Source organism: Delphinus delphis, chromosome X (assembly GCF_949987515.2).
Source record: "Delphinus delphis chromosome X, mDelDel1.2, whole genome shotgun sequence".
Lineage (NCBI taxonomy): Eukaryota > Metazoa > Chordata > Mammalia > Artiodactyla > Delphinidae > Delphinus > Delphinus delphis.
The window spans coordinates 33,968,864-33,986,474 of NC_082704.1; the positions used below are offsets into that span (position 1 = coordinate 33,968,864).

The window sequence follows — 17,611 nt, forward strand, 5'->3', positions numbered from 1 at the left end:
TCTATTTCATAAAATCTCTCTTTAAGGAGAGTCTTCATCTTTCCTTGGTGACATAAAAACTTTCCATAAAAACTAAGTTCTTATTTTTATTTAACCTCTGTTCCACCTGCTGTAGCTTAATGCCACCATCTTTTATCCATCTCTAGCTTTCTATCATACACTGGTATTGAGAGGCAGCGTAGCACAACGGCACGGTTTTTGGAGTCAGACATGCCTGCGTTCGAATCCTGACTCCATCACCTTCTAGGTGTGTGATGTTGGGCAAGTTACTACTGAGGTTCAATTTCCTCATCTGTAAATGAGCAACTTCAGAGGGTTACTGTGAGGATCAAATGACATAACATATTATTTGAAGGGTTATGGGGTAAGATGAGGCATGGTACTCAGAACCCAAAAAGTGCTCAATAACTAGTAGCTATTTATCTGATTAGGTACACAGATCTGACTTAATTCATAAACTCTTTGAGAGTGGGAAGTGTACTTCCTGGATTTTAACGTAAGTACAGTGTCATGCACGTACTATGGCACAGAGGCTCAATATTTGTTGAATGAATAAACTTATTTTTCCCCCAAGTGGAATGAACAGCCCTCACCTATTTGCAAGATCCCACGCATTTTAGCTCAAAGGTGACAAATCTGATCGCTCCTCTGATGCCTCCAAGTATGCAGATAGATACCTCACTTTGTCTAGATGTTTTGGCATGGCGTGGACACGATGCAAAAAAACTTACACTTTCTGTTTCTATCAGGTTCATTTCTATGAATTTTTACATTTGATGATTGTCTCGGGTGCCCAGAATGGGACTGACTCAATCATCTACCTCATCCATCCAAGCATTCTTTGAGAAATTTTTAAAATGAATACTAACGACTATCTAATTACATGCCTAAACAAAATCTTTCAACTTGTGACTAAGTATACTACCTGCCCTATTTACCTGTAAGATCTATGCTGACTGCAGATATATTTCTAATTTGCTTTGTTCCCAAGCCAGCCCCTTCTCCCAATTACCCACCGCCGCAAGTTCCAGAGCACAATTAACATCTGTGAACCAGTGAGGTGTTGGTTAGGACTTTATTTTTTGCTTTTAAACGTCTTCACGGGGCTAGGAGGGGAAGTTGAGGAACAAACAGAGGATATATAGATTCCATCGGGCTGCAGTATTTGTTGATAAGGAATAGAAAGGGTATTGCTCTTTTACCATAATCTTGGAAAACTTCTGGTGCGTGCTCAGATTGAGCCACTGCCGTGTGGCCATTTCCCCGACTGATTTGTACAGACTTTAGAGGGGCGATCTCAGGTGTGGAGCTCTGAGCACCTGCTTGCTCACACTCTGGCAGTTCAGAACCCAGCGTATTTGAGGCCGGTGGCTCAGGTTCCACGTAACTCAGCTCAAGTGTCACTAACACTATGTGCAGCGCCCGTCATCGAGCTGGGCTTTGAGACTTGGACACTTACTTCGGACTTTCTTCTTTCTCCCCCCTCCCCTCCCACTAGTTTCCCTTTCCCTCCTCTGACCCGGGGCGTGCCCACCTCTTCCCTTTGCTCCCACTCTCCGCTTTCTTCTTCTTTCCTTCTGCTTCCTTCCTACTAGGCTTCGCGTCTTTCATCCTCCGAGAGCCGCGGGGAGGGAGGCTGAGGCTCGGCTCGGAGGAGGAGGCGCGAGGCCGGCGGGACAAGCGCGAGGTGCCGAGCCGCGAAAGCGCGGGGCGCGCGCCGGGGCGGGGGCGCGCGAGGGCTGGCCGCGTGGCCGGGCGTCCGGGTCAGGTAGCGGCGCGCGCGCGCGCGGCCTACGAGCCCCAGGCGCGCCCCCGGCGGCCGGGGCCGCAGCGTGCTCGCCCCCGCCGCCAGCTCGCCTCACTCATGGGTCGGAAGCGCTGCGTGGGGGAGAGTGTTCCAAGATGGCGGCGGGTTGCTGCGGGGTGAAGAAGCAGAAACTGTCCAGTTCGCCCCCCTCTGGCTCGGGTGGCGGTGGTGGCGCCTCCTCCTCCTCCCACTGCAGCGGAGAGAGCCAGTGCCGAGCCGGGGAGCTGGGACTAGGAGGCGCCGGTACGCGGCTCAACGGTCTAGGAGGTCTAGCCGGAGGAGGTAGCGGCAGCGGCTGTACCCTCTCTCCCCCCCAGGGCTGCGGCGGCGGCGGCGGGGGAATCTCCCTGTCGCCCCCTCCGAGCTGCGGAGTGGGCACCCTACTTTCTCCCCCGGCCGCCGCCACCTCACCCTCGCCCTCCTTGCCGTCCGCCGCCTCGTCCTCATCGCCCAGCTCCCGGAAGATGGTGGTGTCAGCGGAGATGTGCTGCTTTTGCTTCGATGTGCTCTACTGTCACCTGTACGGATACCAGCAGCCCCGGACCCCCCGGTTCACCAACGAGCCCTAGTGAGTACCGTGCCCACCGCCGCCCTCTCCCTTGCGCTCGGGATGGGGCTCAGAGTTGAGGCAAAGTACGAGTCAGCCTCCCCGCCGGCCGCTGCCCCTGCCCCTCTCGCTGCCCCGGGTCCCCGGAGCCGCTCGCTCTGAGTAAGGGCACCCCGCGCTTTCTGCCCTCAGAGGCAAGCGCCTCACACTTGGAGCGGGGTGCTGCTGCGAGAGATGGCGCGCTGGTTCCCAGAGGTGTTCACTTTCTCTTTGAGATAACTTCGAGGAGTTTTGACCCTCTCCTCTCCTTCGCCACCCTGCGTCTCGTTCGCCCGGGTTTGGGAGCTCTGGTTCCCTCACGATGTTGACTTCTCCTGGCTTGGGTTTCCTTGACCCCCTGTGAAAGCCCCGCCGGTATTCCCGCCCCGCGTACCTTGCACATGGAGAGTTACTCTTCCATTGCAGCGTGAAAAATAGCAACTATCCAACTTCTGTTCTGCTAGTGATGGAACTTAGCTCCGGAGCCAATGAAGTTTACCCATCTTTTTCTTTCGGGTTTCCTCGTGTCCTGAGGAGGGAGGAGGTTTTTTCAAAACACATTTTCCCTTAGTACCTATTTTTATCCGAACATACCCATTAAAATGTGTTTCTAGTGAAGCGCACCGCCGGCTCTCTCACATTTAAAGAGTGAGACTTTTTTTTTTTTTTTTTTCATTCCACCGTCTGGGTAATAGCTCATTCAAAGAGAGCTGTCCCCGTAGAGCCACTGTCAGTTTGTACGTTAAGCGTACATTCGCTTTTGTGTCGATTTCACTTTTAAGAAACCCATGTTAGGCTCGACAGTTCGAGAAATAGTTGAACAGTAAGTGTGTAGGAATTTTTACGGTTTCCTTCGGTTTTGTACTTTTAGTTATTTTACCCTTCAAGTGTGTGGGTGAAATTATTTAAAATAACACGGTTACAGCTAAAAGCCAGGTTAATTCTAGTCCCTGTCCACTTGGATGTGTGGGAAATGGGGCATATGTTGTTTTTTTTAATGTGTAAACTGAGTATAAACTGACTTTTTGAGTTAAATGCTAGACAGAATGTAAAGCCCAAGGAAGGACAGAATGACAAAGAGGGCGATTGTTTTTATTATGAGTACTTAGCATCAACAGGAAAAATAATAGAGAAAAATTTCAGTGAAACTTATACTGAAAAGCATCAACCCTTTTTCTAGCTAAGACAAGTGCCCCTTGTCCCCATATCATAAATACCTGAATTGATGTTCTTTTTAAACTGCTTCTTTTCATTTTGTGAGATTAGGGGATTAGACTGTGACTGGATACGTATAAACACTTCTGCCTAGACTAAAAATATTCAATTAATATGTAAAGTGGAAATTACAATAAAGTGTCCTGGAAATTATAAATTTGCTTCGTTTGTTTTCTTTGGCTTTGATGCTTGAAATGTATTTTTGCCACTCTTCTGTGGTCTGTGCTTTTTCTTTCAGACTTGGTTCCTCTTTGGGCATTGGTTCATAAGAAATGCATGAAAGAGCATAGAGACTGATACTTTGTCAAATAAATTAAATATCTTGATAAATTTCATAGTTTTAATTCTAGAAGCTTAAATCCTAAACCCACACCTGTACTTAGCCAATTTAGTTTTTGGTTAAGAAGTAGAATTCATCTTGAAAAAGACTGCCATGTAAAAAAAAAAAAATCTATGAAATATTTATTAGGTTGAGTCACTTATTTGTGACTTTTCTGCCTTCTCTTGGATGTCTATGATGTATTAAAGCCAGTCTGGGGATGATACATAGGTTGGCTCAGCAAAGTCATGGGACTGCAAAAATTCACTCCTGTTCAGTTATATGAGTTTGGCAAAGGCTGTTTTACTATTCACGCTCCATTGCTCCAAAGCATATGCGAACACACTTTCAGGAGGTGCTATTTTCACACATTTTAAAGTGAGTTTGGGTTAACTGAATGACTGTAACAAGAATTTTAAAAGGAAAGTGAGCTTGACCATCTCATACAGGAAATGCTTTTGAAAATGTCATTTAAAAGTGGCTACTCTGCACACGTATTTAGGTATCGATTCTCCTCTAATAGTCCACCCACTGGATTTTTCATGGAATTAAACAGAGAAAATAAGACACCCTTTTGACCACTGTGGATATGTTGAAATGATGGTGGAAGAATAATAACTATTATTTAGCAGGCCTTGGCTGTGTCATGCATTCTACCAAACAATGAATTTAGAAGAGCCACTGAACATGACCAAGGGGAGAATGAAAGTTCACTTAAGTGGAAAGAGGACTGTATCTTATTTTCATTTATCTTAAAGTCATTTTTGAGGTGGACGGTGGAAAAATTCAGCAAAGTTTCTTAAAAGCAGTGTTTGATTATGGAAGTGATATAACTATAATCACTTGACAGTGCCTTAGTAACCGGAACCCATTTTCTTTCTGTTTTACATATTTAATAGCATTGTATACTTATTAGTGTGGCTTGGTGCTGGGGGTCATAAGACAGAAATAGGCACATTGCTTTTCTTTTTTTTCCTCAGAGTTATTAGGATCGTGGTGTCACGAGCAGTGCTGTTTCAGGTCCTGTCTCTGTCCACCAGAAGACGTGCTTTCAACAGTGGCACATTCTCCTGTGGGAAAGCACACCGTTTTCATCCCTTCCCAGGACCTTTCTGTCAAAATGTCACTGGTGAAATCTGCCTTTTATAGGCTTAGAAGTTCTAGCTTCATCAGTGACCCTTCCACTCTGGAAGGTTATTAGAGATTTCCAGTGATCTATCTGTTTCAGGTTTGGCGGGGAGGATGTCACTATAGGAAAAGGCTGTGTGGATACAAATTCTTCACTGTTGCTGCTGTTTCTTGGAGTACCTACCTCATTGCGAAGAGGTAGCAGTATCTGGGACTTGGGAGGACAGTGGAAATCTGTTTAGTGGAAGACAGGTAACATTTGTGTTCAAAGTGAGGAATGAATTACTGAATCCTTGGTCTCAGTCGCACAGCCACATTTGCCCACAGAACTAAGATTCAAGACATGATAAAAAAATGACTTTAGGTGCATTTTACTGTTCAAAGTCAGAGTTCTTAGATTTATATTGAATAGATGGGAACACAGCCACGTTATAGGAAACGATTTGCTACCATAAAGGGATCCACTGTGCCAGGTGTCGAGCCAGTTAGACTCCAGAACCGTCGCTCTCAACCTGCACATTCGAATCACTGAAGAATTATTTAAAATATGGACGCCAGGGTCCCAACCCCAGAGATTCTGATTTAATTGGTCTTGGATGGGGCCTGGGCATCAGGATTATTAAAAGCTCTCCAGGTGATTTTAACATGCAGCTGAAGAGGAGAACCAGTGGTTGTATTCGACGAGGCCTTTCTCCTGAGATTCTGATTAATTTGGTCTGGGGTGGTTCCTGGGTACTCGGATTTTATGAGCACCCTGGGTGATTTTTGGTAAACAGCTAGTTTGGGAAACACTGCAGTGTGGTCTGCAGAAGACATCACCTGGGAACTTGTTTGAAATGTAGGTTCACAGACCCCCACCTCAGACCTGCTGAATTTGAATCTGCAGTTTAACAAGCTCCCCAGGTGATTCTTATGCACATTAAAGTTTGGGGAGGAGTGGTTCTCGAACTTTAGGGTACATCATAAGCTCCTGTAGTGCTTGTTAAAACACAAATTGCTGGGCCCCATTCCCAGAGTTTCTGATTCAGTCGGTCTGGGGTGGGGCCGTAAATTTGCATTTCTAACAAGCTCCCTGGTGATGCTGCTGCTACAGTTCCCAGGACCACAAGTTGAGACCCACTGGGTTAGAGAGTGGTGAAGACCTGAATAAAGTAGTTGAGCAACTGTAGGGGAAGGGCAGTTTTCACTGTCAGTTTCCAATATAAAACTTCCTGCTTCCGTGTTAGTATATTTTATCGTGGTCTTTCTAACTTAGCACCAGGGAGATTGAAGGCTGCCAAGATCATCATAAGAGTCTGAGGTTCTTGGTTTGGTTTCAGTCCGAGGTGGGGTTGGCAGGGAGGAAACCCTCACCTGGAAACCTGCGGTACAATTTTAGGTCTTTTTTTCAGAAATTGTTAAATGTGGGGGGCACATTTTAGGAATTAAAAGCAGCTCAAGTATATCTTTAAGTGAGTTGTATTGATTTTAGTAAGTCAAGTCCCCCTCTGTTCCCATAAAAAATGCTTTGATGATTAGTTCGCTTAAATAACATGTTGTGATGAGATTTTGAAAGCTTTTACTTACGCTTACGCTTGCTAGATTGCATTTTAAGAATTTCCCTCATTAACAAAGAAATATAAAAGGATCCTGCTAAGGGACTGGGCCTGTTCAGTCTTTATATCTTTAATGCTGTGTTGCATGTCACATCCCATGAACTTTTAATTTTAATCTTCTTACCACCTTTGAAGTTAATGCAGTACTACATTCTGTATAGACCATAGCACATAAAATATGTTTTACTATTAAACATCAACAAGTGTGGTTTTTCCATTGCAGTGAACAAAATGTATTTTTTAAAAATCCACTCCTGGACATGCAGATTTTGAGAGACTCTGATCAGGTGTTTGAACAATTACCTTTTTCTTGTCGCAGTAGTCAAATTACTGTTTTTCTGTGTGCTTGGGAGGAATTGGGTTGCTCTAGGGAGGTGAGAGGTAGGCACTTTGTTTCACCAGAACAGTAACAATCCTATCGCATGTTAGTAAAAAAGATGATTTGATAATGCAGCTCAGGTCAAAGTGATATTAAATCAGCATTTTAAACACAAACTATTATATTTCTAGTATGTCTTTTTTGGATGAAGACTGACCAGAATGGCCAGAGGTGTATATGTTTCTTGCAGATGGTGCTACTAAGCCATTACAGATTTCCTTATCTGTGCTAGTGTAATGGTCATAATGGATAGTTCTTCTTTTTAAAAAAAAATTGTCTGAAAAATTGTTGAGCATTTTTGGATGTATTATACGGGTTGTTTTTCAACAGTGTTGATTTCCATTGGAAGGCAATCCGGTGTCCTATCTTACTGATAGAAAAGAAAGCAGGCATGCCCCCAGTTGTCATTTATGCTGTAAAAACCATCAGTGACTGAAATGGTAGGATGTAGAAATATAAATTACAAAACTATTTTTATATCCATGCATAAAGGCGTACGTAGGGCAAGGTATATTTAGTTACAAAGGAAACCTCATTGCTTATTTTACTTTCTCCCCCATGTGGCCAAAGGGAGTGATAATCTAGCTCATGATTTTTCTTGCTTATGTATTGTGTTTGTGCTGTGTTCAGGTCCCAGTTAGTGGGTAGCAACCAAGAAGGAACTTCTGCTGGGATCTCTCAGTCCAGTGGGAAGAAGGACCACTACTGAGAAAGAGAAAAATGCTCTGTTAGCCCATGCATAAGTTGCTTTTTTCTAGTATGTGTTTCTCAGAAACATACTAACATTCACATTGTTGTCTTTAAAAGACTACACACTTTTTGAAATTGTATTTGCGTTAAAACACTATACCCTATTATGGCAATTTATTATAATTTTGAAGTCAGTTGTGCTTCCCATTAACAGACCATCTTTTTGAGAATGTATATGTGTGAAACACTAAAACTTGTGCAATGAGATTAGTCAAAGTTCCCTATTTCAGTAGGCGTTTTTCTGTTCTCTCCATGTCACACATGCTTGCCTGTTTTAAAGCAGCACAATGACCAGGGCTTTTGCATTTAAATTTTCTTAAATAGTCTTTTTTTCCCCCCAACTTGTGTAATAATGTCTCTTTTTGATACTGTTCTGAATCAATTAAGCTAAGTGAGTGAGGACCAGCAGTAAAACCCAGGGGCTGCCAAGAATGGACCTTCAGTGTGTAAGCTGTCTTTCCACAATCAGTAATTGGGCAGTCGCTCACAGGACACTGGAAACAGTGTGGGAAGCCAGTGGTTGTGTAGGTGGGAAGAGTAGATTCCCAACAGTAAACTTATTTAGAGTTGAGCTTCTGTAGTTCGTGTTGCTAAGAGCAAAAATGAGCCACAAGCTTATGTAGTAGAAAGAAAAGCGCCCATAGGAAAAAGTATGGGGCAATAATATAGCTGGTTGGGTGGGGCGTATTTTATGTTTGGTCCAACTGTAAGTGGCATCTTTTCTATCAAGTGTGGGTGTATTTTCTACAGCTTTTAATGTATCATACTTTCAAACTTGCTCAACCTTAAAAATTTTAGTGTTGAGTAGCTGAGTGGAAATTATATGTCACTGGGGAAAAAACCCGTTTTTTTTTCTGTTTGTTTGGTTTTTTAGCATATACATTATGCTGAGTTCCGTGGATGGAAACTAGAGAAATAGAAGAAATAGTTCTATCCTCACAGAACTCACAGTCTTGTTCAAGATATGATACAGATATCAGAGTTTCTTAAAATGCTTACAGAGCAGTGTATACATGATTACAGGTGAATTAGATACATGAAAAATGTTGTACCTAAGCATGGTAATGACATGGGGTAAAGGAGTGGTCAGGAAGAAGGCTTTTGGGAGAGGGCAACTTTTGAGCCAACGTTTTGAATGGCAGAAGTACAGAGACTATTGGTAAGAGTGGGTATGACCAGTAGATCTGGAAGTCTTACTTGGTTGTTCTCAAACCAGTTGCTGTCACCGCCACACCCCTTGCCAGAGCACTTGGGGATTCCCAGCAGCTGTCTTCAGTCAGCAACTTGCACACTCAGCATTCGCCATACCAATCCCCTTGCTCTGGTCTCTAAGATCATAAAACTTCAAGGAAATGGAAAGTAGCCTTTTGTCCTGGGAGCCCTCTGGGAATGCTGGATAAGAAATATTGGATCTGATTATAGTTTCCCATGTTAGGAAGGGAACAGAATTTGCAGACGAGCCCTCTAGAATGTAGGATGAATTGGAAGGAGAAGAGTCTCAAGGTAGGGGAGCCCAGCGAGGCTTAAGGTGATGAGGGCAGGAGGAAAACTGGCGTTGCAAAAGTAGGGAATGCACCCCAGGGACAGAGTTTGTGAATAAAGGAATGTTGAAAAATCAAGAAGTAGAAGAAGTTGTCAGTGTATGCAGAGACTCGCACCCTAGGACCAGGTTTTGTGTAGGAGTGGAAAGATTGCAGCTCACCTGTTTTTTGCTTTCCATCATTGCCTCTTCTTTTCTTGGCTCTGTGCCTAGCTATTCTTGTGCTCAGGAAAAGTTTGTTCAACAGCTCTGTTGGAATGGCGATGAAATTTGATCCCAAGTGTAAGAACCTACCCCGCCCACCTTTCACCTATTCCCAACTGTTATCTAATTTGAGAGAAAGGAGAAGACATGTTGGTTTGATCGAATTTGGATCACGTATAAAGATAGCTGAGAGAGCTCTTGGATGAGGATCTGAAATCAGGTGATTGCATGTGAGTAAAGAGGCATTGCAGAAAAAAGAAATCTACGAAACTCCCATTGCTGGGGCAAGTGAGGCTTTGAACATAATTCAGAGTTTGTAAGTCTGAGGAACCAGGAGGATGGTGGTGTCAGTTAAAAACATGGTGGGCGAGGGGATGGGACGAAACAAATAGTTGGTCACATGAAATCAGATTTCTTAATATGTATATTTCAAGTGTTGGCAGTTAGCAAATGTCATTTCTTTTTTAATTAACAGAACCACAGAGCAGCAAAGAGCTATTGTGATGATTTGGTTTGGTTGGTCTCTTGGGATCTCTCCAGCCTCCCGGTCTCCCCAGTCGTGACTTTGAACTGCCGAAATGGGTAGAGATCAGTGATAGTTTTAAGCTTTGTCTTGCTAGTAAAAATACCTGACAGAATGTTGGGTTTCCCTAATGTAGGTTTATACATTTTCTCAGTCTTCAGGCTTATGAATTTGAAAGCACTCAGTGACTCTTATATTTCCTTATGTGTTTATCACAGCACAGTTGTCAACAAAATAGAGCCTCGTGGAGGACCATCTCAGAAACTTGTATTGGGTTGGCCAAAAAGTTCGTTCGGGTTTTTCTGTATGATCGTACAGAAAAACCCAAACGAACTTTTTGGCCAACCAATAGTTTCAGGCCTTGGATTAAAGGAAATTTGTGAAGGACTGAAAGTACTGTCTGGTACTAGATTCTAGGTCCTATGTCCTCAAGCTTAGAAAAAAAGAATCAAGCTGGATCTGTTTTGCAGCTTTGCTCAGCAGTGAAAGAGAGATGTTATCAGTGGACAGAATTAGCCATATTGCTTTGTGATCTTTGCAATCTTCAGTGGATAGGCAAATGTGAAAAGTTCTGCTTGAGTCCAGGCCTGCTAATATTAGTTTTTAAAATAAGGTCTGTGATAGTCTTGATGATTCTTGCCTTTCCCCTGTTTCATTTTACAGATAATCCACACTGTGACCCAAAGCCACATGCAATGCTGGGAGAGCACAGTTGACTGTATTATGCAATATCCTGCCAGAAGATGCTGACCAGCTCTCTAGTAATGGAAAGTAGTGAGATTGACTTAACTGCCTATGTAGCTCGCCTTGCCATTCCATATACTTTCTGTAAGCATATGACACACAATTCTAGTAACATATCTTATAGTGAGATCTTGGATTGCTGCAAGGTGGTGACACCAGATTCTCTGCTTTGCTTCAGGCACTGGTGGATCTTTGAGTCATTCTCATAGTATGGGATCTATGAAAAATCGGTTTTGGTGCTGTCAGCCCAACGGCCACAGCACTGTGTCTGCCTCAAAGAAATGCTCGTGTGCTAGTCACGTTGGTGTGTTTCTTCTCTGTGACAGTAGTATTGCTTATGTAGCCTAAAGACCACGTGGTTAGGTATAGGTGGTTTGGGTACAGATAAGTTACATCTCTGGTACAACTTGGACCTCAGTACAAACCTCATTGTAGTAAGACAAATACCCTCTGTATCCTGATTTTGAACAACAGTGAGGTAAGTGTTTAGATGCTGGGTGCTCTTTTCACTTTTTTTTTTAAGGTGGTAAGTGGAAGACAGTGTTGGTGATTTATTCACTAAAGAAGAATCTCATGAAGTCTTCTGGCCTTTTTTCTATGTTAGAGTATTGCTCTCGATGCATTTCATGAAGTTCCCCATGATTAAAACAAACTCCCACGCTTAGTTTGCATTAGAAACAAAAAACTTGCCAGTAGGTTGGCCAGGTACTTGATTTTGTGGAATAACTCTTTGATGGTAGAAGTAGAGGGCTAGGCAGTCAGTGGTTGAAAATGTTTGTTCATTTCCTGGATCCATCTACCCCATACCCTTGTCAATTTAAAAAAAACCCACAAGAACAAATGGGAATGATACTGCCTCTATTTCTCTGACGCTAATGAGGTGATAGGTGGTTTGTGGTGTATTTTACTCTACGAAGTCCTCTAACCATTGCCCTGTTTGGCAAGTTGTTTTGCAGAAATCCACCCTTCCACACAGAAAGCATGGCTTTGTGGAGACAGAGAGTCACACAGGGCTGGAGGCAGGAGTAGGGGGCATGTGGGAATCAGCGAAGGAGAAAAATGAGATTGTTGTCAAGTGAGGTGATGCCTGGATTCAGGGCAGATAAAAGAGACCAAGTGTGGAGTCTGGAGCAGGACTGCTGCAAGAGGCGTATTTTACATGATACAAACCTAGGTGTCCCTCCTTTAGGACCAAGAGTTGTGGCACTCTGGTTAAAAAGAAATGATTCCTATCAGCAACAGATGCACAGAATGAAGTTTAATAACATAAGAGGACTTGCGTACGGGTTCCCCGAGTGCTTCCTAGAGACCACATTGAAAACCATTCACATCGTGTCCTCAGAATGAGGCCTCTGGGTAAGTTTGGGAGCCGTGGGACAAGTAGCTTAAGTATAGTCCAAATGGATAAATGTAGCCACTCTCTGGTCATTATCCTTTTTTTTCTTGATTTATCCTCGAACATAGTTATAAATCCTCAGGTATTCAGATATGTCTTATTTTTAGGCATGTGTATTTAGGTATATTAATAGCCTCTCCTTAGATGTATGACGTTTCTTTTACATAGCTTGCTGCTCATAGTTATTCTCCATCACAAAGATTATGGAACAGATACTATGAAAGGAGAGAGCCAGATGTAATGTCTGATTGCAGAATGCAGTCATAGGAAGGCATCCTACTGAGTATACTTGGCTCTTCTGTCCCTTATCTCCAGTGTCTCTTAACGGGACCCACTATGGTCGATTTAATTTGCAAATTACACTCTCAGAGGTAACTGGGGTATCAGCTATTTTTGGTTAACGAATTTCTCTTCAATCATATAGATGTATACTGATTTTAGCAAGTTTATTTTTATTGTGGTAAAAAACACATAACGTGCGATCGAACCTGTTAACACATTTTGTAAGTGTACAGTACTGTTAACTATAAGCACCATGTTTAGCTTACTTTTTAAAGGTACGTAATAGTGGCTCTACCTCAAGCAAGTAAGTTTTCATGGGAATGTTGAGAATCTTTTAAAGATCTTACCAACCCACATTAGAGATGCATGAAGCCTATCCCCACTTCGTCCCAGCTTACCCTTCCCCCCTTACAGGAGAGCCTAATTTAGGCTTTGAAGTATTATTTTTCCAAACTTACTGAAAATTATGAGTAAACTAGATTAACGGCATTAGAGGCAGAAACAACCATTTTTAAAAAACATTTCAAACTAGTAGCATTTCAGTTAGTATTTGACCTGGCATTTATCATTTGCTTTGTTAGTAGACTTAATACCAACTACCTGTATTTGAACAGAGCTTGATTTTCTAGCTTTCCTTTTAGGTCGTTATCTCATCCTCTGTTCTTTAGGGCTTTCTAACGAATTAGCTAATAATAATATAAGGAAACATCTTTGACAGGTCAGAGCTTGGCCCTTGTTCACCCACTTTTAAAGGTGGAAGGAGGGACCAGAGCATTAAAGGAGAACATTAGTTTTGACAGTTAATCCTGATATTTCTGAGAAAATGTGTTTTCTAGAGAGATGGAAAATTGGAAGACACCTTGCCTCATGGGATATTATAAGTAAGGCCTTTCAGTCCATATGTGTGCATATAAACTGGTTAAGCACTTTTTGCAATTGCTTCTTATGGTGTACACGTTTGTTTCTAATGGAGAGCTCACATCTAAATGTGGTAGTGGCATCTGTGAAATAATAGGTATGGTAAAGTCATGGGTCTTGAAAGTTGTTTATTTGCCCTGTTGTCTACACAACCAGTATGAGGTTATTTATCGTTAGCAGAGGTGCAGACATTTTTAAGTAATAGCACTGAATTGTAATGCATTAATTTGAATTTTGGAGCAGTTTCTAACTTCTTCCATTTAGAGATGCCTCTGCACTTCTAAAGGAGAAAATAGAAATTCCACCATGATTATCCCTTTGCTTATAGACATTTAAAAATGAATATTTGTTCAAGCTTCAGGATTTATTTGCCAGCATTATCTTAAGACAGTGTGTTTTACCTCAAAACCTATCTCTTATTCTAAGCTAGTACTGCTCTTCATATTTTGGTTAATTCTGATATTTCAGTTCAACAAGTGATATAACTGTTGTGGGCAGAACACTGGTAGGCTCCTTTTTGGGTGCGGGTGAGTGATCTATAAAATAGACATAAGCCATGCTTCCTGCCTTTAAAAAAGCTTGCAGTCACATTGAGGAGACAAGATTCAGGAAACAAGTAATGAGGTCACATATGACTTAATGGCCAAGTGAGTGATGGAGACAACGAGGTCTGTAGGAGTTTGGACAAAGACTAATGTGGGCAGGGGTTATAGGAGGGCTTCGTAGACAAAGTAGGATTCGGGCTGCGTAGGCCTTTTTCATAGATAGATCAAGCATTCTAGACAGGGAAACAACTTAAAGATATAGAGGTCAGAATGAGAATTAGACAGTAGTCAATGGGTGCCACAAAGGTAGTTTGAAGTGGGGGAGATCCTAGCAAGAAAGGGGATCCATCACGAGACTGTTGCTGTAATTCAGGCATTGGGAAATGAAGGTCTGCCAGTTGACAATTTTTAACTGTTAATGGCTTGTGAATTGCCTCTGTCTTGGTATAGTTTCCCTTTTGTCCAGTTAATTATGCCTCAGCAGGTTCTTTAATGTCACGAATGTCATGAAGCCTGGACAAGAGACTGGGAAATAACACAAGTAGGAGTCTGCTGTGTAGACAAAGTACTTTCATTCATCAATAGACATTCAGCATAAGTCAGTTAGATTAACATTGGTTTTACCACCCTTTGCTGAGTGCCTTCTATGTTCGGTGTTCTGTTTTTTTCTTCTAAACTTCAGTATCTCAAACATAAAGCTGGGAAAATTGAATAGCTGCAAAGATTATGTAATTGAAAAAATAAACCACCCTAATTATTATAGAATTAAATGGCTTTAAGCCACTTTTTTCCTCCATAAATTAATGAAGAAATTTTACTTGGATGTTGCAAATGTAACCCACATAAGGTAGGTACTGGGATTTATAATAATTATAGGAGAATTGTATACTAATTATTGAATGATGTTATTTATTAAATTAGCTTTAGATTAGTGGGTGTATCCTTATGGTTCTTTTTCTTTTAATTTTTTTTTTTTTTGGCTGCGTCGGGTCTTCGTTGTTGCGTGTGGGCTTTCTCTAGTCGTGGTGAGCGGGGGCTACTCTTCGCCACAGTGTGCGGGCTTCTCATTGCAGAGCATGGACTCTAGGCACACGGGCTTCAGTAGTTGTGGCTCGTGGGCTCTAGGGCACAGGCTCAGTAGTTGTGGCGCACAGGTTTAGTTGCTCCACAGCATGTGGGATCTTCCCAGACCAGGACTCGAACCCGTGTCCCCTGCATTAGCAGGTGGATTCTTAACCACTGCACCACCAGGGAAGCCCCTCCTTATGGTTCTTAACATACCCTATTTGAGAGTGCTACAACGCTTAAGACACAAACTATATAAGCAAAATCTTTAAAGGTTTTATAGTATTATTTAGAAACAAAACTCTAAAATAGTTTCCTGAATTACAATAGAACAGCATATTTTTATTTTTTGTTGAACAGTTGCTCTTTGAAGACAAAAGAGCAAAATTCTCAGTCTTTTGTTGATAATTTGTCTTTAATTTTATTAAGATATAAGCTTAGAACCCCCAAATTCTTCTTCAGTGATCACTGTAAAATTTTATTTTAGTAACTCACTTTTTTTGTTCTCTAGAATATGTTTCAGAATATAAGGAAATTATTTCGCAACTCTGAGACTGATCTCTGACAGGTTCTAGCCACATAAGCATGAATGTTGTGCCAGCATACTCAGGAAGTAAAAAACAACACTAGCACAATGCTTATGAACAGTGTTCTCTGTGTAGTCAGTTTATGTTTATAAGTAGACCAGCTCTCCCTGATGTCATAGCCTTGAATTATGAATAATCTGTAACTTGAATTATCTGTTACTACAGTGAGGTGAAGATATACCACATGTTAAAATAAAATAGGGGTAGTGAAATATTTTTGAATCAACTTTTTTGGAGAAGAGATGGATTTTGGCCTATATAGGTGATCATAGACCCCTGCCACACAGTAGGGTAGGAGGCCAAATGGAATCCAGTGGTTCTTAGGACAGACCACACAGAGGTCCCTGATCACTCTCAGTATGCTTAAAATCTTTATTAACAAAGGTGTGTGCCCACGCCAGGGGAAAGAGAGGTAATTTTGTTTATACAGGGTTGAACCACCTAGATGCCAATTTCATTTTTCACAGGCTTCAAACAATAGTCATGTTAAATGGGCAGTGGCCTCCATAGTGTAGAGCACAATCGAGGGAAAAAAAGTCAGTGGTTTTCCATTTTGGCTGTGGCAAGAGAACAAGCAAATCCCGTTTTAAAGTGAAACAATGGGTGTAGGTCCAAAGGGTCCTGGTTCCTGTCTCCAGTGGGCTGTGCTTAGAACCTTTGCTGTGTTTATTTCAGTTCAACCTAGAGAAATTCAGGTCAATTTTTACAGAGGAGCGTTTTAGCCTTGAAGCTTTCTTTCACTTTCATGAAGAGTTATAATTATTTGCCATCCCATAATAACCATTCGTTAACCCTTTATTAACTTAAATAACTTACACGAGCCCAGCAGGGCCACTGGTGCTTTCCTGTTCTCAGAATTGTTGTTATATTTATTTGAATACTTTTGTCTCCCAATCTCTCCCACCCCAAAATTGAAGCACAAATCTAGGAGGATCCTTCTCTTCCCCTTCCTCAACATAATTTTTCTATGGAGCTTCATTTTTGAAAGCAGTAGTCTTGAATATCTGAAGGCTTGGTAGCAACTGCATAATATATAGAATTTTGAACACTTAAATCCTAGCAGTGTTTAACCACTTTGCATTATCTAGAAAGCTATTTACCGGTCCTGCTAGTTTTCCAATTTGGGGAGGTGGTGGAGTCATGGTGGTAGAGAGGTTGTGAATTTATGACTTCCAGGTTTTTTCAAACAGTGGATTTGAATATCTAAAGGAGTACATAAACACTGTTTAACTGGACTGATTTTGAATTCAGGGCAGTGCTAGATTTCAAAGATTTCTAGGTTTTCCAGACAGTTTAAAAGCAGAGAATAAGTGAGATGTTCCATTGTGCTCCTTCCTGTGCTTCACCTGGAAGTGGGTATCTTTTTCTCTATGTGTATAACTGACATCATAAGATCTTTGTGGATTTATTTGATATTGTCTGTTATTTGGGGACTGACCTGGCTACATGTAGCTGTACGCAGGAGGGTAAGAACATGTGTTTATTGTTCTCAAGGAGGTATGGCACAGGCTTTAATCACCTGCTTATCTTTTACCTATGAATCCATTCTTATAGAAGATTGGAATGCTTGGAAGGCTATTTGGTACTATTTACTTATTTTTTTCTACTGTTTTGTTTTAAACTCTAGGTTTCCATATGTTTAGATAAATGCTTCTTTCTTTCCTAGTATTTCTGCAGTCAGGAGTTTTTAATCTATTGCCTAAGAATGCATTTTTGGGGGGGGTCAGCAAACACACTGAATATCCTACATTTGGTGAACCAAAGGAATACCTTTGTTTGTTTTTATGGAAATTCTTGATGTGTCTGTTCTCCCATTAATATAATTTGGATGAAGAGACACAGATTTGAAGAAGCCTGACCCAAGGGATTATGAGTTATCCTGAAAGCACAAATAATATTTTAGCATGTAATTTCCCTCATAAAATGTTTTATGGCAGACTTGTTTATGTCATAGAACTGAGTCAAAGCTGAATTCAACACATTAGTCTCTATCCAAAATTAATATTTTCTGGCTAAGAATCAACACTG

The 17,611-nt window shown here is 41.7% G+C and overlaps 1 protein-coding gene across 2 annotated transcripts in view; it reads left to right on the forward strand.

Moving 5' to 3' along the window:
• The first annotated feature begins 1,901 nt into the window (after positions 1-1,901).
• AMMECR1 (AMMECR nuclear protein 1) overlaps positions 1,902-17,611 on the forward strand; it is a 99,369-nt gene continuing 83,659 nt past the window's right edge. For both annotated transcript variants that reach the window (XM_060002961.1, XM_060002962.1), the window contains exon 1: positions 1,902-2,375. In XM_060002961.1, coding sequence (XP_059858944.1) covers positions 1,903-2,375 — 473 coding nt within the window. In that variant the 5' untranslated portion in view covers position 1,902. The remainder of the gene's footprint in view (positions 2,376-17,611) is intronic.